The sequence below is a fragment of the Pituophis catenifer genome, unplaced genomic scaffold (assembly GCF_029215685.1).
Source record: "Pituophis catenifer annectens isolate HBS135680 unplaced genomic scaffold, rPitCat1.0.hap2 SCAF_4, whole genome shotgun sequence".
Taxonomy (NCBI): domain Eukaryota; kingdom Metazoa; phylum Chordata; class Lepidosauria; order Squamata; family Colubridae; genus Pituophis; species Pituophis catenifer.
Window position 1 is genome coordinate 64,248,974 of NW_027256884.1, and position 22,232 is coordinate 64,271,205.

Consider the following 22,232-nt stretch of genomic DNA (forward strand, 5'->3'; position numbering starts at 1 on the left):
CGGAATATCAGGGCAGGGCGGGACGCGCTGTTTGAAGCCGCCGCGGGAGATGGGGCGGCGGCCTGCTAAAAACAGCTGTTTCTGGCTTGTCAGTGCCGGGAGGAGTGGAAGCCGGAGCGTTTCGGCTGCGGGCGGCGTTACTATGCGGCGGCGGCGGCTTGGAGGTGCCCTTCATCCCCTCGCCCCTCACGGATCTCTGGGACGCTCTCCGGACGTTCTTCGGGGGTCCTGGAGGCGCCATGGGGAGCCCAGGGTGCCGGTTACGAGCCGGCCGTGGCGGTGGTGGCGGCGCCGCCGGCGGAAGGCAATGGCAGCCACGGATCATCCAGCTGTGGAAAGAACTTGTAGCAGGTGGATGGGGGAATACGGACAGCCTTGCCTTGCCCTCAGGATTACCATCTGCTCTTTTTTGAGCCTTGACCCCTGTTATCCGGGGTTTGTTTGTCATCAGAGCTGAGACTGGGGATTTGGGGAGTTTTGGGACAGGAGAGGCGGGAGGCTGACCAGGGCTCTATTGGTCGCCTCGGGTGGCTTCTCTCCCCCCCTTCTTCCCTCAGGTATGTGTGGGTGTTGGCCTTTGATGGCCACCCACCCTGGACTTGGACTGGGTTTTTTTGTCTGCTATCCCTACTTTCGCCCCAGAGAAGAACTTGTGCCTGTGGGATTATCAACATTGTTTCTAATAACTTTACAAATTGCTGGCTTCTTGTGCGACCCCAAACTGGAGGAGAACTGGGCAAAATGGTGTGCAGGTGCTGAGGGGGCTGTTTGTCATCCGCCAGATGAAAGGATGGACTATTGTGAGTTTATTGTCGGTGTCATCTGCCCCAGTCACTGTGAGAGGGTGACTGGGATAATTATCCTCCAGACGTGGGGGGATGTCACTGGCCCCTTTCACTGTCGTGAGAGGGCAGTGAACCAGCTCCTGATATGAAGATCTACTTTGACCCAGTATTATTGGACGATCTGGTGAAACCCTGACCAGTTGACTCTCCATCTCTGTTTTTGTGCGATGTTTACGGCTGCTGACCTGCTTGCGCTGCGAGACTCCCCCCTCTCGCAGGTTTGGCCCTCCTCACTATCGAGGGCCTACCTTGATGACGGATTTTGGAATCCCGAGAGGTGGCATGCGGCGAGGAGGGGGTTGTGGGGTTTTTTAGGGAAATTTTTAGATAAGGTTTTAAAGGTTTCTGGGAGGGGGGTGGGTTCGGTGGGTTTGGGGGAGAACCTGTCGGGGAGGAGGCCAGAGCCGGCTGAAGAGCACGGCACTAGAGATGCGGGAACCGGGGTCAAGGTGGGGGTTAGAGCTTGTGTTATGGATGGTCATTACATCAGTACTGTGGGTGGGAGGGGCAGATATGGCGGGAGCAGGGGGCCACATCAGGTTGTGGGAGCACGCGCCCGCTGGCTCCAAGCGGTGGCGCGCTCCGGCCTCCAATGCTCCTCTCGTTCCCCAGGTTGCACAGACCCTCAGGCCCTGGGCCTTCGGCTGATGCTGTGCAACGCCCGGTCCGTGGTAAATAAAGCCCCCCTCATTTGTGATCTTGTTCAGGAGGGGGGAGCGGACCTGGCGGGTATTACGGAGACCTGGTTGGGCCAGGAGGGGGGGGTTCCCCTCGTTGAGATGTGCCCACCCGGTTTCCGCGCATTCCATCAGCCGAGGACACAGGGGAGGGGCGGGGGGGGTGGCGGTTGTCATTAGAGAAGGTCTTGGTCCGAGGGAGGTCACTGTTCCTCAGACGGCTGGTTGTGAGTCCCTCCTTGTGAAGTGGGGTCATGGGGTGCAGATGGGTGTGCTGGTTACGTACCTGGCTCCCTGCCACGTGACGGCAGCCCTGCCCGAGCTGCTCAACGTTATAGCCGCGGTGGCGGTTGACACCCCCAGGCTTATGGTCATGGGGGATTTTAACCTGCCATCCGTCGGTGAGGCGTCTGAGGTGGCTCGGGAGTTCATGGCTTCCATGACGGCCATGGACCTGACCCAGTTAGTTCATGGCCCTACTCACACAGGGGGAAACACGCTAGACCTGGTTTTTGTCTCTGGTCAGTGGTTGAGTGATCTTGAGATAGGGGATATAGTGATCGAGCCCTTGTCATGGTCAGATCACTCCCTCCTTCGCTTTGACCTTCGAACCACCGCACCCCGCCGCAGGGAGGCGGAACCACTGAGGTGGTACCGCCCCAGGCGCCTGATGGATCCTGATAGGTTCCAGACGGAGCTTGGGCCATTTCCTGAGGCTCTGGCACACGGCTCGACTGAGGAGCTGGTGGCCGCCTGGGATAGGGCGGCTGCTGGAGCTTTGGATCGGGTCGTGCCTTTGCGGCCTCTGACCCGGCGTCGATCTCGCCTGGCTCCTTGGTTCACCGAGGAGCTGAGGGAGATGAAGCGCCGGAAAAGACGCCTGGAGAGTGGTTGGAGGGCCTGCCATTCTGAATCTGACTGAACACTGGTAAGGTCTCATATTAGGACCTACCTGGTGGCGATAAAAGTGGCGAAGTATAACTATTTTGCCACTCTTATTGCGTCATCAGATAATTGCCCGGCTGCCCTGTTTAGGGTGACCCGCTCCCTGCTCCACCAGGAAGCGCGGGAGGACCCCTTGGAGGGTAGAGCCGAGGATTTTGTACAGTATCTGTATGACAAAATCGCTCAGATTCAGGAACATCTGGACTCTGACTGGGTAGATTCAGCGGGGAGGACAGAGGCAGGTCTTGTGAGTATTATCTGGGAAGAGTTTGATTCTGTGACGCCCGAAGACGTGGACAGGATACTGGGCAGACTGAGTGCAGCCACATGTTTACTGGACCCGTGTCCCTCCTGGTTGGTGCTGGCCTCTCGGGAGGTTACACAAGGCTGGCTCCAGGGGATTATAAATGCTTCCTTGAGTGAGGGTGTCTTCCCTGCCGCCTTGAAAGAGGCGGTGGTGAGGCCTCTCCTCAAGAAACCTTCCCTGGACCTGGCAGTGTTGGCAAATTACCGTCCGGTCTCCAACCTTCGCTTCATTGCGAAGGTTGTAGAGAGTGTGGTAGCGCGACAGCTCCCCCAGTACCTGGATGAATCGTCATATCTGGATCCGTTCCAGTCGGGCTTCAGGCCTGGGTACAGCACGGAAACGGCATTGGTCGCGTTGGTTGATGATCTCTGGAGGGCTCGGGACAGGGGTTGTTCCTCTGTCCTGGTCCTATTAGACCTCTCAGCGGCTTTTGATACCATCGACCATGGTATCATGCTGCACCGGCTAGAGGAGTTAGGGGTGGGGGGCACTGTCCTACGGTGGTTCTCCTCCTTTCTCTCTGACCGGTCGCAGTCTGTGTTGACAGGGGGGCAGAGGTCGACCCCGAGGCCCCTTGTATGTGGGGTGCCACAAGGGTCAGTCCTCTCGCCCCTTCTGTTCAACATTTATGTGAAGCCGCTGGGTGAGATCATCCGTGGTTTCGGGGTGAAGTACCACCAGTACGCTGACGATACTCAGCTGTACATCTCCACCCCGGACCACCCCAATGATGCCCTTGAAGTGATGTCCCGGTGCCTGGAGGCCGTGCGGATCTGGATGGGGAGAAACAGACTCAGGCTCAACCCATCCAAGACCGAGTGGCTGTGGTTTCCGACATCCCGATATAGTCAGTTGGCGCCATCACTGACTATTGGGGGCGAGTCATTGCCCCCCACGGAGAGGGCTCGCAACTTGGGTGTCCTCCTGGACTCACGGCTGTCTTTAGAAGAGCATATAATGGCCGTGGCCAGGGGGACTTTTTATCAGGTCCGCCTGATTCGCCAGTTGCGTCCCTTTCTGGATCGGGACTCGTTAAATACAGTCACTCATGCTCTTGTCACTTCCCGCTTGGACTACTGCAATGCTCTCTACATGGGGCTCCCCTTGAGGAGCACCCGGAGGCTCCATCTGGTCCAGAATGCGGCCGCGCGGGTGGTTATGGGACCGACGTGGTGCTCCCATGTGACCCCCCTCCTGCGCGAGCTGCACTGGCTCCCGGTGGTCTTCTGGATGCGCTTCAAGGTTTTGGTTACCACCTTTAGAGCGCTCCATGGCATCGGACCGGAGTATCTACGAGACCGCCTTCTGCTACCAATAGCCTCTCACCGACCAGTACGCTCCCATAGAGAGGGGCTCCTCAGGGTGCCGTCGGCCAAACAGTGTCGACTGGCGGCCCCCAGGGGGAGAGCCTTCTCTGTGGGGGCACCTACCATCTGGAACGAGCTCCCCCCAGAGATACGGAAGATCCCGGACCTGCGCACGTTTCGCCGTGCTCTCAAAACTTTTCTATTTCAGCAAGCTGGCCTGGCCTAACTCCCCTCTTTTAAATTCTTAAATTTTAAATTTTTTAATTCGTGATTTTATAAATTGGGTGTTTTAATCTGTGTTTCGGCCGAAATATTTAATAATTTTAAGGGATTTTTAATATTTGTATTGTCTGTATTTTATCTTGGCTGTTCACCGCCCTGAGTCCTTCGGGAGTAGGGCGGTATAGAAATTTGATTAATAATAATAATAATAATAATAAACCACAACTTAACCATTTCTGCTTTCAACACAATATACAATTAATAGTATCTCAATTATTACAATTCCCTAGTTAAATAGAACTTTTTTTCTTTTGTGTTTTAAAATCTTGAACTCTCCTCTTTTGCCCTAAATTTCCAATTGTTTGCAGTTTTGCACCTACCTTTTTTGGTGAGGAAAAAGAAAAAGAAATCTCTCTCTGCCTCATTTTGTCATGTTGCAGCAAAGACCCTGCTTTTTACTTTCGCTTTCGCTTTTCAGCATAGCTAGGGGGAAAAAATCTGTTCCAGGAACTTTTTGCAGCCAGCAACAGAACAGAGCCCTGCGCAAAACAGCTGAGAGCAAATCAGCTGAGAGTGGGGAAGCCGAGCTAATCAACTTGTGCTAATTAACCTATGCGGAAGCTGTAAGGGGCTGTTTTTTCTATTTTTGCAGGCATCGGTCTACTCATTTGTTTTCTTTTAACACTGATCAGCTGTAAGGCGGCCCTTTGAAGCCCCGCGGCAAGAGTTTAAACAGTTTTTTTTCCCTCTAGCCATCAGCTGGGACTCAGGAGGCAGAATGAAAAATCGGGACTTTTTTAAAATGCCGCAGGACACGGGACAAATTGCTAAAAATTGGGACTGTCCCGCCAAAAGCGGGACGTCTGGTCACCTTACCCTAACAGGATTATGTTTCCATATTTCTTTACTTTATCACATATACTTAGATGATGTTTTTGCCAATACTTCATTTCTGGGTCTATTACTAATTATTCTAACCAAATTATTTTCTTATTTGATCTCTGGGTATTGCCTAATCTATAATTAACATTTCCATTGATATTCCTGCCCCATCAATCAGAAACACACATTTCTCCATTAGAGACAAATTATTTATCCATCTAGGGAGTCATTTACTACATGTATCATGCAAACATTCTCCCTTGAGGGTGGAGACAGCAGCCAGACGTGGGTTGTGCTCATTGGTCAGAGGATGGACTGAGCCTGGAATTCTTTTAAATCCACCCCCTGTTGCTAGGGCTCCCAGCTTTTTGCTCAGTCATCAGACTGGACAGTTGTGTGGTTTGTGAGCTCTAGTAGTCTTGTTTATTAGAGCTAATTTCTTTCTGCTAGATTATTTGGTTGACATTGGACTGTTTGACAATTCTACTCTAATCTGATTTGGAACTTACCTAGCTGGGGATTCCTTGAATTCCTACTGTTTAGTCTTCTTACCTCCATTCCTCCCCTTTGTCATCATTATTAGAAGGTCAGTGGCTTAACCTGGTCGGTGGAGTTTAGCGCTCCTGTGGGGAGGGTGGTCCGACAGGCTATCACCTTCTGGGGTAGCCATTTGCCTCAGGCCGATTCGAGGAGTCTGCGCTCCCTTTTTCGGCGGGCTGGCAGCCATTTTGTCCCTCGTTGACTTAGCTGTCGTTTGCTGCCTGTAATTTGAGCCTTGGTGCTCTCTGAGCTTAGCCGCTTGTCAGCTGCATAGTTCTTCCCAGCTCTCACTCATGATAGCGCCGGAAGCCTCGTGAACGGCTTTGACAGCCTCCAGCTCTAATTACGCTCCTCGCTTCTTAGTAAGCCATTCAGATTGGCGCAATTGTCTTGCGCCTTTATCAAGCGCCCGGCGTTAATTGCTTTCAGCTGACTAGCGCTTTCACCGGCGCTTCGGAGGAGCGTGCTGCCTGTGACCGCTCTCCTTTCTAGGCAGCTATCGGAAGGTTTTTCAGGGCAAATTAGGCTCAGCTGTGCAGCGCTGTAGCCTCCTGCATAAGAGAGACCATGGCGCTGCTGCCTGACTTCGCGCCCGCGCCAATTTGAGGCGCCAAGTAAGGCCCTAGCCTTTCTGCTGTGAGTCTCCTGCCCTTCTGACTGTGCCTCACTTTCAAACGGCAGTTTGCGATCTGAGGCTAATTGGGGGTGTTTAGACTGCTGAGTCTTTTCTGAATTACATTAATTGTAAAGAATTTGTGGCTATTCATTTTCCCTCCCTGTCACCATATTATTACTGGTAATTAAGTCTTATCATGCCTAAATCAATGACTAAATCAAAACATGGCCAAAAGGCCACAGTTCAAGCACAGTCAGTGGCCTCAAGCAGGGAGGAGCAGGCCCAGGAGCGTAATGAGGGTCCTCTACTGAGCCCTTCACGCACAGGCGCAAAACGTTCTGCCAAGAACCCCACCTCAGAGATAGGTCACGATAGGTCTGGCAGGAGCCAAGGTAGGGAAGCTCCTAACCTTGACCTGGCTCACCCCAAGAGACTCAGGGCTAATTCTAATTCTAATGTCCCTAGACACGCAGCTTCTGTGTCTTCTGATCAGGTGTCCCTTCAGGATTATCAGTTGTCAGCTGAGTCAGCTGATGTATGGGGTTCCTCTTCAGCCGTGGGTAAGGTTTCTACTGTGGAGTCTAACGCTCCCGTCCCTTCGGGACTCCAACCTTCCCCTTTTTCTGTCCCGGCCCGAACCTCTACGGAGGTCGGTCTGGCTCCTGACCAACCTCAGGTTAGTTGGCAACCTGAGGATATTCAGCGCATGATCGCTGTGGCAGTGCAGCAATCCTTGGCAGAGCGTGGTTTTCCGGCTAAGGCACCAACTCCTCTCCAGCCCGCTCCTTCTGTATCTGAGGAGCCTATGGAGGATTTTAATATGGAGGATGCAATTTCTCTGGCGGGTTCAGATTCCCCAGCAATCTCTTGTGTCAGCGATCATTTCATCCAGGCTGATGCTGAAGCTCCAGAACTGGAGTTATCGGAGGATGAAGGTTTGCCCGCTGATCAGCCCGCCTTTACAGGCCTGTTTCCCCAGGCCCTTTTTAAGTCTCTATTATTTAAAGCGGTAAATGCAGCCCAACTGGGTCCATCTCCCACTCCAGAACCTGCAACTGCAGCAGGCTCCTTAAACCCGTTGTTTGCAGAACAACCTAAACCGATAACAGCAATCCCAATGCCTCCTCTCTTTTTAGAGGTCATACATAAGCAATGGTCTGCACCATCTTCGGTACCTGTACCGTCCTCTATGGACAAAAAGAATTTCATTGTGTCCCCAGACCTTGATTCCCTGCTGCAGATACCTTCTATTGACGCCCCTGTGGCAGCCTTACTTTCAGCGTCTTCTCTGCCAGGGGATCCGGAGGAAGGGCTAAGGCCGGAAGAACGCAGGGCTGAACAGGTCCTGCAGAGGGCCCATCTAGGGGCAGCATGGGCTATTAAATCGGCGGCCACAGCCTCTTTCTTCAATCGCACCACGCTTCTCTGGCTTCGCCAGCTGCAAGACAAGATGGCCTCAGAGGACTCGAGGTTGAAACAAGATCTCAACAAGATTGTTGCTGCGGTGCAATTTTCCGTGGATGCCACCTTAAACGCTACGCGGTTTGCGGCAAAATCCATGGCCTCCGCTGTTGCGGCTCGTCGCTTGGTCTGGCTTCGTCACTGGCAGGCGGATGCCAGACACAAGTGGCGCCTAGCCTCTGTCCCCTTTTCGGGCATGAAGTTGTTCGGTGATGCCTTGGACGAGTTTCTTATCGAAACCAAGGACAAACGAAAGATCTTACCTGCTGTTTTTCGGAGAGGGGAACCCCGCTTCTCTCCTTATGGTCCTCACCCCCCGATGAGGTCTTCAGAGGGCGGTCTGGGCTCTTCCCGTTCCATGGGTAACTTCCATACAGGGTATCTAGGCCCTAGACAGAGGAATTTCCAGGACAGACCTCCCAGGGGGAGGGGTTTCGGTTCCCGGCGGCCCTTTCGAGGGGGAGGGGGTCGCTCCATCCGTCGCCGTCGCTAGTGGTACCTGCGATCCTCCCATTGGTGGAAGATTGGGCCTCTTCACCAAAGCTTGGGAGAGTACCACTTCGGATTGCTGGGTCCTGGCCTCCATTTCATCGGGATTGGCCATCGAATTTGTTTCCACCCCCCCTTTGTCTTTAACTCGCTGTTCCCTGTCCCAGATGGCCGAGCGTAGATCCCTCATGGAGGCGGCTATCAGCCATCTGCTGGCCATCAATGCCATCCAGCGTGTGCCTTGTGATCAAGCGGGACAGGGGTTTTACTCTCGGGTCTTCTTGGTCCCTAAGTCATCGGGTGGGTGGAGACCCATTCTGGACCTTAAACGTTTGAACCAGTTTGTAATCTATAGAAGGTTCAAAATGCAATCCTTACGTTCAATCCTAGACGGCGTTTGGAGGGGCGATCTCCTCTGTTCAATAGATCTCACGGAGGCTTACCTCCATATCTCCATTCGCCCTTCCCACAGGAAGTTCCTCCGTTTTTGTTATGCTGGGGTTCACTACCAATACACGGCCTTACCCTTTGGCCTTTCTTCTGCTCCCCGTAGCTTCACTAAGATTTTGGCGGCCTTGGCGGCTCACCTCCGGCTTCAAGCCATTCGCCTCCAGTGTTACCTGGATGACATCCTCCTTATGTCATCTTCCTATCAGCAGGCCGTGTCTGATCTCCGCCTTACAATCCAGACACTAGCGTCGCATGGCTTCTCTGTTAATGTAGAGAAAAGACACCTAGAACTCTCGACTAGGATTCTTCATTTGGGGGCTATTATTGATTCGGAACAAGGTAGAGTGTTTCTCTCCCTGGATCGGCAGGCCGCGTTAAAATCCATGGTAGCTAAGGTCTTGAGGGATAAGAGAGCTTCCCCTTTATTTCTTTCCAAACTCCTAGGCAAGATGGTCTCGACCATCTCTATTGTTCCCTGGGCCAGGTTACACCTTAGAGACCTCCAATGGTTTATCTTGCCTTTTCAGAGAACGGGCAAGGGATCCTCTCTCACCAAGGTGAAAGTTCCAGGGGAGGTGCTCTCATCCCTTCGCTGGTGGCGCTCTCCAACGCTCTCCAAGGGCTGTCTGTTTCTGGACCCTCAGTGGATAACAGTGACCACCGATGCCAGCAAATTCGGCTGGGGAGCTCACTGCGGGGCTCAGATCGCGCAGGGGACGTGGTCCAACGTGGAATCCACCCGCAGCATCAATTGGCTGGAGCTGCAAGCAATTTACCTGGCGCTTCGAGCATTCCAACTTCTGGTTTCCGGCGAGCACGTGTTGGTCCTCACCGACAACACCTCCGCCAAGGCGCACGTCAATCGCCAAGGCGGCACCAGATCTCTTTCGCTGATGCGGGAAGCAAAAAGACTAGGCCTTTGGGCGGAAAAACATCTGGCCTCCTTGAAGGCGGACCATATCTCGGGTGTCTCGAATGTGACAGCAGACTGGTTGAGCCGCCAACAGATAGATCATGGAGAATGGAGCCTACATCCTCTCCTTTTCCAGAGAATAACTGCACGTTTCAGGAATCCGCAAGTAGATCTGTTCGCCTCCCATCAGAACAGCAAGTTACCTTGCTTCTTTTCCTGTTTTCCTTCCAGTCAGGCAGAAGCAGTGGACACCCTGCGCGCCCCCTGGCCACAGGGCTTACTGTACGCCTTCCCTCCGTTTCCCCTCATCCCGAGGGTAATTTGGAAACTATTGCTGGAACAGGCAGAGATCATCCTGGTGGCACCACACTGGCCGAGGAGATCTTGGTTTGCGGATCTCATGCACCTCTCAGTGTCCCCTCCTTGGAGGATTCCATTTACTCCAGACTGTCTCAGCCAGGGGGCGTTCTACATCCGGACCCCCAGTGGCTTCAGATGACCGCCTGGCGGTTGAGTGGGAAGCCCTGCAGCGGGACCGTATCCCTCCTGACATAATTCACACCATCCAGGCATCCCGGTGATCATCTACTCAACGGATCTATTCAGCTACTTGGCGGTCTTTTTCTTCTTGGTGTGCATCCCAAGGGTCTTCCCCTCTCCAAGCCTCCATCTTACAGATACTCCGTTTTCTACAGTCGGGTTTGGACAAGGGCCTGTCTCCAAACACCCTCCGGAGGCACGTGGCAGCTATTTCTTCTATCTTGACATATAATTCTGTTCATTCGTTGTCTCAGCAACCGCTGATCCGAAGGTTTCTCCGGGGTGCAACTAACCTCTGTCCACCTGTACTACATCGGTATCCCTCCTGGGATCTCTCCCTCGTGCTGGACTCCCTTATGGGATCACCATACGAACCTCTCGCTTCAGTCAGCTTACGTCTGTTATCCGGCAAAGTAGCCTTTTTGGTGGCTATCACCTCGGCGCACAGAATTTCCGAACTAGCAGCGCTCTCCACTAGGGATGATTTATGTGTTTTTCATGGGGATCGGGTGGTCCTCAGATTGGACCCTACCTTTGTGACTAAGATTAACTCTCCCTTTCATCGTTTACAGGAACTGGTTCTACCAGATTTCTATCCCTGTCCTTCCAACCCATTGGAGAGCCAGTTACACACCTTGGATGTCCGCCGGGCACTTGAACTCTACATCCAGAGGACTGCGGCTATTCGGCGAACAGAATCATTGTTTGTTTCCTTTCTATCGTCTTCTTTAGGTCAACGAGTGACTTCTTCCACGGTAGGGCACTGGATCCGTACGACGATTACGACCGCATATGAACTTCGGTCGTTGCCTCTTCCTTCCAATGTCACAGCCCATTCTACCAGGAGTGCGGCGACCACGGCAGCTTGGTCTTTGAACGCCTCTTTGGACGAGATCTGCAGGGCGGCGACTTGGACTTCTCCTTCCCCCTTTATCAGACACTATAAACTGGATAAGTTCGCCTCTGCGGAGGCTGATTTTGGGAGGAGGGTGTTACGCCACGTTGAAGCTCGGGAGGGGTGTTCTGCCCAGACTGTCCCCGCCCGTGAAATGGGACAATGATCTTTGGTATGTCCCACGTCTGGCTGCTGTCTCCACCCTCAAGGGAGAAGGGGCGTTGGTCCTACCTGATACGCCCCTTCTCGTTGAGTGGAGACAGCAGCCAGCCCCACCCTGATTTTTCAGTCTGGTCATCCATGTCATTGTTTTATTGAATTTGTTGTTTACTCTCCTTTTTCCACACACCGAGTCTGGATCTTCCTTCGACAAAAGCTGGGAGCCCTAGCAACAGGGGGCGGATTTAAAAGAATTCCAGGCTCAGTCCATCCTCTGACCAATGAGCACAACCCACGTCTGGCTGCTGTCTCCACTCAACGAGAAGGGGCGTATCAGGTAGGACCAACGCCCCTTTTCCTGAGACTTTCTATTAATACATTATTCCTCCCCCCCCCCCAGTTCTAGAGCTTGTCAACACAAAACTGACAAGGCTAATATATCCACATTATACATATTTTATGCATCAGCAATTATATAGCATTTTAAGGAAATATTTGTTACCAGAATGAAATATTTCTGTGATGCTGATGTGAAGAGGAACTTTGGTCTCAAGGATAAACAATATTATCAGGTTTGACTTTTATTTCAGTTTTCTTTTTCAAATTTTACAACATCATTGTGGATTTTTCAGATTCCACTTTTTATATGAAGAAAGTTCAATATGGAAGTCTAATATCTATGTATTATTATAGATAATATCTATTATCTACTGAATAACATATTCCCCACTAAACAAAAAGATATTTGAAACACAATTTTCAGGTAGTTACAAATAAGAAATTGGCCCATTAACCTCTTCAAAGCTGCAGCTGCTTTCTGACATAATTTCACAATGCCTAATGTATTTCAATACATCATTAAATATGAAAGATTAAAAAGTAACTATTTTATGGAATGTATAGGAAAACAGAAATATAAATATATATTTTTATAAATATAAATTGAATAAACAGTTTTTAAAACCATTTCCTGAACATATTGTAGTTTGAGGCCATATGCTTCGATCTCTCATATTTCATGTGATTTCGTGAATCTTATCCATCGTGAAATGTATTTCAGAAACAGCCTTGTGTTTTTTAAAACTCTGTGTGCACTATGGATTCATGCAAATTATTACTTACATTATTTTTCTGCAAGATTTGTAGTGCTTTATTGACGTTGTTCAAGGCATGAACTCTAGTGGAGCCCTTTTCTTTCCCCTATAAATATAAATAGCTATTTTCAATTATTTTTAAAAAACCATTCGTGTATTTAATATGTTTATGACAGAAAGCTTACACCATCTTTAGAACAACCAACAAGAGCTTAAAGAACATAAATCCTTATTTTAACTATATATATTCACTATTGCATTTATTGGTGACTATATTGAATCAGGGGAGTGGTAAAATGAAATCAGTTTCATTCCTTCCATTATAAATTTAAATCAAACTGTTTTGTCAGTTCCTTTCATAAAAATGATTGAATGATATTGAAAAAAATAGAGAAAAACTATATTTCCGGTTTTATACTTATGCAAATTATGATCAGATATAGAGAATTCTGTCTACATTTTGTTAGTAAAATAGATGTGTATATTTGTTTTAGGAAAACCGATAAACCTACTGTAGTTTTCAAATATATGTTCATCTTAATTATATTTACAATTTATACATATGTTTAATCTATGAAAAGTCTCTTAGTATTTTATACATTTTGCTGCATATAAGACAATCTACTTTTTTGAATCAGATGAAGACAGAAAATGTAGTGCGGAAGATAAAAGGGTGGTGGTAGAATTAATGTATGTATGTATATATAAAGGGATGCAGTATGCTCCCTCCCACATCACATGCTGGGGTAGACCAGGTGTCTTGATAGAAAAACACTTAATCTCTCCCCTGGCTCAAGTTGATGAAGGGAGGAGAACTTGTGGCTCAGAGGTTAATACAACTGCCTAACATTCAGGCAGCCCAAGTTTGAATCCAAGTAAGGGTATGGCTAGCTGATGAGAGCTAAATAACTTGAACTAGATCTATACTAGTCTCCCTTTATTTCTTTATCAGTGAAATATAAATTATATATATATCAGTGGTGAAATGTAAAATTTGTTACTACCGGTTCTGTGGGTGTGGCTTGGGGGGGGGGGGGTAATATGACTGAGTGGCCGTGGCCAACTTTTTTTTTTTAACTTTTAAAACTATTTTTTCTACAACCTCTTCTGCTGAAGAGGTTGTAAAAAAAATGCTTTTAAAGCCTTTGACGATCCCAGCTGACTTGCCTGATCAGCAGAGGCTTTCTTTTTTTTTTTTAAAGCCTCTGAGAATCCCAGCTAGCTTGCCTTATCGGTAGAGGCTTTCTTTTTCTTTTTAAAGCCTCTGACAATCCCAGCTAGCTTGCCTTATCGGTAGAGGCTTTCTTTTTCTTTTTAAAGCCTCTGACAATCCCAGCTGACTTGCCTGATCGGCAGAGGCTTTTTTTCCTTTTAAAAACATTTTTTCTATAACCTCTTTGGCCGAAGAGGTTGTAGAAAAAATGCTTTTAAAAGCCTCTGATGATCCCAGCTGAGCTGCGTGATCATCAGAGGCTTTTTTTTTTTTACTTTTAAAAGCATTTTTTCGGCCAAAGAGGTTGTAGAAAAAATGCTTTTAAAAATTAAAAAAAAAAGCCTCTGATGATTGCACGGTTCAGCTGGGCAATGGGGGGGGGGGGCAGGGATTTTTGCTACCAGTTCTCCGAACCACCCACCTCCATCGCTACCGGATCAGGTGATCTGGTCCGAACCGGAAGCATTTCACCCCTGATATATATATGAAATATAATGGTTAATAATGATGAAAATAACTGTTCTCTCTTATTTTTGAATATGAATATGTTTAGCTATAGAGCTATAGAGTTCACTAGAGGCAGTTGAAAATAGTTTGAACTTTGAAATGAGAATATTTTATAAATTTCATTATCCAATTCTATATATTAACACACTGATACTGTATTTTTATCGCAGTTATCTGAAAATCAGAAATAATATTGTTAGGATATGGTGTAAGCCTAACAAGTTGTCCAAGCAATATATATGTTCTATCACTTTAAATGTATTCTGTAACTTTAAGATGTAATGCTGAGTAATTGTTCTGATGAGTCATTGTAACTGACTGCTGACTAACTGCTGATTGCAATTATCCTAATTGTACTGTTGAGTCATTGCACTGCTGACTCCACTAATCTTAAGTGGATAATTACTAGTTAAACTGTATATAAGGAGAGAGCCGAGCTATAGTCATTGTTGCTTGACTTATTGCTTGACTTTGCTGGTTGGAACTGTTACCGTTGTGTGTGAAGATGTGGATGGATATTCTACCATCGTGATTTGTTACCAGCGTTGTATTGCTGTTTATTACCTACTGCTGTTTGTATGGTATGAAGATATCTGTAACTTCGGACTGATTTGAATGGCTAAAGACTTGGATTGATTAAAAGACTATGCAATTGTTTTTCACTACAAAGTAAAAGCTTTGTTAAACCAGTTTGTATGTATTGTATTCATTGCTCTCAGTACCGTTTCTCTGTGCACTTACTCTGCTGGTTGGTAACACAACAATATCCTTAACAAATATAACTAATATAAATATTTTATAAATATTTTAGACATATTTAAATTGATATCTCCATGTTTTTATTCAGTATACAATATTTCATACAATGAAATATATTAATAAAAGAACAGTAATGGAAAATGTTGTCACTGCAAGTTTCTATTAAGGGAGGACCATATGTGAAATCTTTTGGGACATTTGCTAGGAAAAACAAGAGAAAGTCATAAAGAAATTTAAAACATCAGCAAATTACACTAATTGAAATATATTCTTTATATGTTTATAAAATATTATAAAATATTTACAGGTACAAGGTCCACAAATACTAATTTTATAATGAATTTTATATGCAGAAGCATTGCAAAATTATCTGAGATAGTAGATAGATATAAACATACAAGTTTTTGGCCTGTAAGACCTTCCAGGAGCTCCAAAAGCTTCCGACCATCTTGCAAATCTTTGAAGAGATCTTCAATTGGATGAATACCAAACTGAAATGAGAGGACATTTATTAGACTTTATGCGAAGCTGTTAAGAAAATGTTGTGTCTGTTGCTCATACAGAATTTTTTTTTTCTAAAAGAAAGCTGGCTTTTCACTTTTAGCAACAAAATATCTTATTTTGTTACTAAATTTATCAAAAACATCAGGCATAAGATTCTCTCACAAATCAGGTAGATTACGGCAAAAGAACAAACAGTATAATTCTCATGAGGTATTGCTCTATAATCTGCAATATAGTCTGTTTCATTTATGTTGCACTTTCCAACTCATGAATTTAAAAATATTTCACAAATGAATACTACCTAGTTTTCTATTCTAAGATAGCCAGATAATCTTTGCTTCAGCAATATATTTGTTACATCACTTCTGACATTCTTACCCAAGAATCAAACAATGAATAAATTCTTATCATTGCTGATACCAGAATGGACTATGACAAATTTCCATCTATAGCAGCAGCTCTTATCAATGATCTCTTATCCTATTATTTATGAATTTATTGTACCAGTAATTATTTAAGGACAAGTCATAACTTCTGAAGACCAGTTTTGGTGGATATAAAAGACATTAGGGTTTCCCACACAAAAGCTAGTCTGACATAGGAGTCTGTGCTATATACTCATAAAATTAAAAAAAAAAATCCTGCCATGGTAACAAAGCCAAACAATGAGAACACACAAACTTCTCAGGAGTAAGTTGTCTTGTTATGGAGAAGGCAAGTATTTCCAGATGAGATCTATAGACTAGATAGACCATGAAAGCCTTCACTTAAAAAAAAGCATCCTCCTAAAATATTTTGTACCAAGGTTCAGGTGATAACTGCTGCTAAAAAACTTCTGGTTTAATTTAATAACATGTAAATCATCATTAGGGTTGCCAGGTGTCCACTATTTGAGCAGACAGTCCACTTTTTTCACATTATGTTCACTATTTTTTTTTTCACAAAATAGTGGACATTTTTTTTATTCAAAAGCTTTATGATGAAATGGTACGTAATCTAAAGCTGTACAGTCTAAGAGAATAAGAATAGGAGAATCGCGTTTTGTCTTTTTTTTCATAAGTTAGAATGAGACAAAGATCAAATGCTCATTGCAATAATCACATTTGACACAACAGCGCAAAAAAATGCATTAAAGCAGTTATCTTTTGATATCGAAAAAGTAGTGCTGAAGGCTTTTGCCGAATTTTCGAATTCTGTGAAGAAATGAGAAGAGTTGAAATCATTTTTTGAGTTTTGCGAGTCAGAATTCCATGAAGTTTTGCGCCATGTTCCAACACGTTGGTTAAGTTTGTTTAAAGCGGTCAAAAGACTTCTTTTAAACTGGATACCTCTAAAATCGCATTTTATTTCTCTTGGATCTGATGAGTGACATAAGGTTATCTGGAACCTTATTTCAGATCAGGAAAATGAACTCGCAAAGGACGATGAACCAACAATTTCAGAATTGTATTTATATTTCACGCACTTCCTCATGTCAATAATGCAAGACATCCTACTGAAGCTGGAAAGCAAGAAAATTCTTGCATGTGATCTTCACATTATCATGTGTAAGCTGCGTGATTCTTTGCAAAAAAAAATATGATGAGCAGTTTTTTGGAATGAAAGTTTTATTTGCCTTACGTAAAAAACATTTGCCTGAGAATGCCGTGCAAAAGTTCAAGAAAGAAGCCATCAACGTGTATCAAAGAGCCATTGTGTACCTAGAAAAGTGGTATAATTTCACCGATTCAGTATATGAGATGCTAAGTTGTTTCAATCTAATTGATCGCAATAATCCTTCAACTTTAGAAGAAATGACGAACATCTGGTTATTATCACCATGGCAAGAAGAACTTCCACCCAACACTCTCTTCGATGAAATTTCTGCCTTAGAAGAAGTTTATGTTCATCTGCAGGGCGATTCATCCCTTGATAAGTGGACGTACTTTTTCAAGAAAGAGCCAGCTCCGAGTTTACTGAAACTGTTCCAGTATTGTGCATCAATTCCGGTATCAAATGCAAACGTTGAACGAATTTTCAGCGTCATGGGAAATTTGTGGAATGACGAACGTAACCGACTGCTTGTACCATCAGTTCGAAGTGAACTTTGTATATTTTTTAATATTTCTCAATGTTGTACTGAAATTAAAGAATTATTTCTTAAACACAAAGAATTGATCAAAGCTGCGCAGTCAAATAAAAAATACACACGACAGCAAAGTAAAATGTAATTTAATATTATTGTAATATAATGTATTACAATGTATTAATGTAATTTTACATATTATTATAATATATTTGATGTTTTGAATTTTAAGTAAAATTTTGAAGTGATTATTTTAATACGTGTTAAAATGTTTGTAAGAAAATATATAATTTAATTGTTAATTTTTTTTATGTTTTTACTACTTAACACCCCCCCCCCCGCTTGTCCGCTATTTTTTGGAAGCAGACCTGGCAACCCTAATCATCATAGTGGAATATTAATATTATAGAGAAAATAAGCATTTTCACCAGAACATTTAATCACAATGTCTTAGAAGTCAATCTTAAAAAAAAAAAAGATATTGAGATGCTTAATACACAGTCTTAATGATCACCTACAGCCGTGATGGCAAACCTACGGCACGTGTGCCACAGGTGGCACGCAGAGCCCTCTCTGTGGGCATGCCAGCTGTGGCCCCAACCCAGCTCCACCATGCATGCGTTCATGCCTCCCGCCGGACAGCTGGTCTTTGGGTCTCTGCTGCGCATGCTTGAGGAGCGGGGCACATGTGGGGAGTACACGCGTGAATGCACGGGGGGCAGGAAGCATGCGCAGGGGTGCTCACTATGCATTTTGGGGGTTTGCGCCCGTGCATCCCCCACACCCCATTTTGGGCCTGGAAACCTCCTGCATCAACCTGGAAGCCAAAATGGGGCATGGGGGCACTTACAGTAGGTCAGTGATGGTTAACCTTTTTGGTGCGTGTGCGCCCGGGCTCGAATCACTCGTGCATGCCTGAACTCCCAAAATGCAATGTGAGCAACTCCTGCACATGCTCCCCATCCCTGTGTATGTGCGCATGTTCCCCACACATGTGCCCTGTCTCCCCCACTCATACACCCCCCTCCACATCCCCTTTTGGCTTCCAGGTTGGTGCAGGAGGCTTTCCAGGCCCAGTGACCATCTGGCTCAGACTGGAATCTCCTTGAGTTGCAGCTCTTCCATCCATTCCATCTCCTCGTGGCACCAGTGTGGCTGGGGGAAGGTTGACCCCAGGACTTCAGATTCATCACTCCCTTGGGTTGACATTGTGTGCTCAGCCCCCTCGGTAGACTGGGGTCCCTGGGTTGGCTGATAAAGCAGATCTTGCCTAATGTCAGGCTGCTTCCATTCAAAACCCAAGAAAGAAAACCCCCAACTCCATTGAGATAGAGAAGTACTTTTACTGAATTTGAAATGATAGCAGTGAAAGCAAGGCAAGATCTGATTCAAAATGCATGAAAGTTACAGACTGAAAGTTTCCCCAAACCCCTCCCCCCTGGGTCCCTTGCTGAGTGTCCAATCAACATCCAGTATGATGTTGTGTGTAGCTCATCTCCAGGTATTTCGCCCATCTGGAGTCCTAGGACGGTTGGCCTTGGCAGGGTGTAAACAACTTCACTCAGTGACACAGTAATTCTTGAGAGCAAACCTTCTTTTTAGTTCACATGGGACTTCACCTCACCAGCTCACATCCCCAATCCAAATGCCATGCCCCTCTCCCTATTACTATGGCAGCTGATAGCAAGCATGCATCAAAGTAGAATCCCATGCTGGAGATTCGTATGGGATTTTATAAGCTCATTATCTATCTATCTATCTATCTATCTATCTATCTATCTATCTATCTATCTATCTATCTAATTTTATTTGTCAAGCATATATAAAATAACAGATAAAAGTATAAACATGATTATGAATACATGACCTGGCTTAGGACCTGGTTATCTACGGGACCGCCTGCTACCACCAATAGCCTCCCACCGACCAGTACGCTCCCATAGAGAGGGGCTCCTCCGGGTGCCGTCGGCCAAACAATGTCGACTGGCGGCCCCCAGGGGGAGAGCCTTCTCTGTGGGGGCACCTACTATCTGGAACGAGCTCCCCCCCGAGATACGGAGGATTCCGGATCTGCGTACCTTCCGTCGCACGCTTAAGACGTTCCTATTCCAGCAAGCCAGCCTGACCTAAACTTCTCCGCTTTTAAATGGGAATTTTAAATTTGGTTTTAAATTATTGGGGTTTTAAATATGGTTCAGCCAAATTTATTTAATTTGTTTTATCTCTATTTTAAATTTTGTATTTCCATGTTTTATTTTTATGGCTGTTCACCGCCCTGAGTCCTTCGGGAGTAGGGCGGTATACAAATTCAATAAATATAATATATATATATATGAAATGGATATGAATAAAAAGGGACATTAGGACAGGGACAGTAGGCACATTGGTGCACTTATGCACACCCCTTATAGACCTCTTAGGAATGGGGTGAGGTCAACAATATTCCCAGAAGACCATATTCTTTTTCTATATCTACTCATTCAATATTTAAAAGTCCTCTTCTAACAAAAAGGTTACATTTATATGTAAAGGTAAAGGTAAAAGTTCCCCTCGCACATATGTGCTAGTCGTTCTCAACTCTAGGGGGCAGTGCTCATCTCCGTTTCAAAGCCGAAGAGCCAGTGCTGTCTGAAGATGTCTCCATGGTCACATGGCCGGCATGACTAAATGCCAAAGGCTCACGGAATGCTATTACCTTCCCACCAAAGGTGGTCCCTATTTTTCTACTTGCATTTTTATGTGTTTTCGAACTGCTAGCTTGGCAGAAGCTGGGACAAGTAACGGGAGCTCACCCCTTTATGCGGCACTAGGGATTTGAACCACTGAACTGTCGACCTTTCGATCGACAAGCTCAGCATCTTAGCCACTGAGCCACTGTGTCCCTACTATTTATATGTGCAATTTCTTTAAAAAAATAAGAGATATGCCGTTCTTAAGCAGGTTCCTTTCTCATATTAAAAAAATATGTTGCAAAATGTTTATCTGAACATCTCTATTGAGGTGCTTGAGAAAGAAGTCTGTGACCAAGCAGAAACATAAATAGTTGATCAAAGTAGATTCAGACAACTATGTGATGTACCAATAGCACTTGCACTTATAAAGCTCCATAATTCTTTATAGCACTTTCTGAGTGGTTTACAAATGTCAGCCAACAATCTAGATCTTCATTTTACTGATCTTGGAAAGACAGAAGGCTGAGTCAACCTTGAGCAGATCAGGATCGAACTCCTGGCTATGGGAAAAGCTAGCCTGCAATACTGCATTCTCACCAATGCACCACCACAGCTCATGGAGCCGTAAAATTGGCAACACAATTTTATGTTGCATAAGTTTCCATTTTTATGGTAACTGTTGAATTTTATTTTATTCAGTGTTGGTTGAAAAACATTGCCTCCTCTCAATTTTTTCAACGTTAGTGTCCAGTCCTACGCACTACATTTCTTTAAAAAAAATCAGACAAATGAAAAAGATATAGAAAATGTCTACAAGGATTGTTTTGTAACTAGAAATTAAATCCTTATAAGAAGAGACTGAAGGAGTTAAATGTTTACCATGAAAAAAGAAGACTGAAATGGGATGGGGTGGGTGAAGAAGTTATTAAGCACTTAAGCAAATATCTGAAGTAATATAGAAAGACAAGAGATGTTACCTTTTGTTAAGAGTGAACAATATTGAATTTATATTAGTAAGATTCATATTGACCATTACAAAAACAATACAACAATATAAAAAAATTAATGCACTTTGGCAGTAAAACAGTATCTCAGTAAAACAGTATTCAGTGGATATCTTCTAGCAGGATCTAAATTGTTATCTACTGTTGATGCTTTGATTTTAATTCCTATTGTGACTCCAAAGATTAAATGACCAATTCCAAGTTGTTAATTCTATAGTATATGACCGCAGTCTTAGTAATACAATAATAATATGAGCACGGTGGCACAGTGGTTAGAATGCAGTACTTGCAGGCTACTTCTGCTGCCTGCTGGCTGCCTGCAGTTCAATTTGGCAGTTCAAATCTCACCAGGCTCAAGGTTGACTCAGCCTTCCATCCTTCTGAGATTGGTAAAACGAGGAGCCAGATTATTGGGGGCAATATGCTGACTCTGTAAACTGCTTAGAGAGGGCTGAAAAGCACTGTAAAGCAGTATATAAGTCTTATTGTTATTGTTATAAATAATTTTTGGGGTTACATTTGTTTATACAGCTAAGATGAATGCATTTTTCTGCACTTAAGAAAGCAGCTAATAATGTTCTGTAAATAAATAGTTTTTAAAAATTTGCAGGATTATAAGGGTTTGAATGTTGTCTATGTTCTGCAGAATAGTTTAAATAGCAGTAAAACAAAAACAGTTAGAAAAAAAACCACATTTTATGTGAAAAGTGTTTTAACTACCAAATGAAAATTTAAGATTTCACTAATTCAGATTTGAAGCCACTTTGGAATATACAATTGTTCTATTAATGTTGTGGTGGTGGTTATTTGTGGCTAATATCAACAATTTATTTTGGAATAAAATAGAAAATGTCTTAAACATTTCTTTGAATTTTCAGAGTAAATAGAAAGTGAAACATTTCACTTTTTTAAAAACAGCAGTATTAAATCCCTTGAATCACATGAAAACACAAAGGAAGACTTTAATCTTATGACTTTAAAAGAAGTCATATAAAGCAGGGGTCCTCAACCCCTGGGCTGTGGCCTACTACTGGGCCATGGCCTATTTGCAACTGGGTCGCGTGAATGGCGGGCCAATGTGCACTGTGCAGTTTGATTTGCGCAAGGTTGAGCTGCATGCATATGTGCATGTGTGCCAGCCTGCTGCTCACGTGGCCCAGTCCCCC

General features: G+C 45.2%; 1 protein-coding gene across 7 annotated transcripts in view; it reads right to left on the bottom strand.

The window, feature by feature from the left end:
- The window catches only part of DMD (dystrophin), a 2,096,968-nt gene that overhangs the window by 1,526,502 nt on the left and 548,234 nt on the right, over positions 1-22,232 (bottom strand). For all 7 annotated transcript variants that reach the window (XM_070944209.1, XM_070944203.1, XM_070944204.1 and 4 more), the window contains exons 3-4: positions 15,220-15,312; positions 12,371-12,448 (exon numbers count right to left, since the gene is read on the bottom strand). In XM_070944209.1, coding sequence (XP_070800310.1) covers positions 12,371-12,448; positions 15,220-15,312 — 171 coding nt within the window. The remainder of the gene's footprint in view (positions 1-12,370; positions 12,449-15,219; positions 15,313-22,232) is intronic.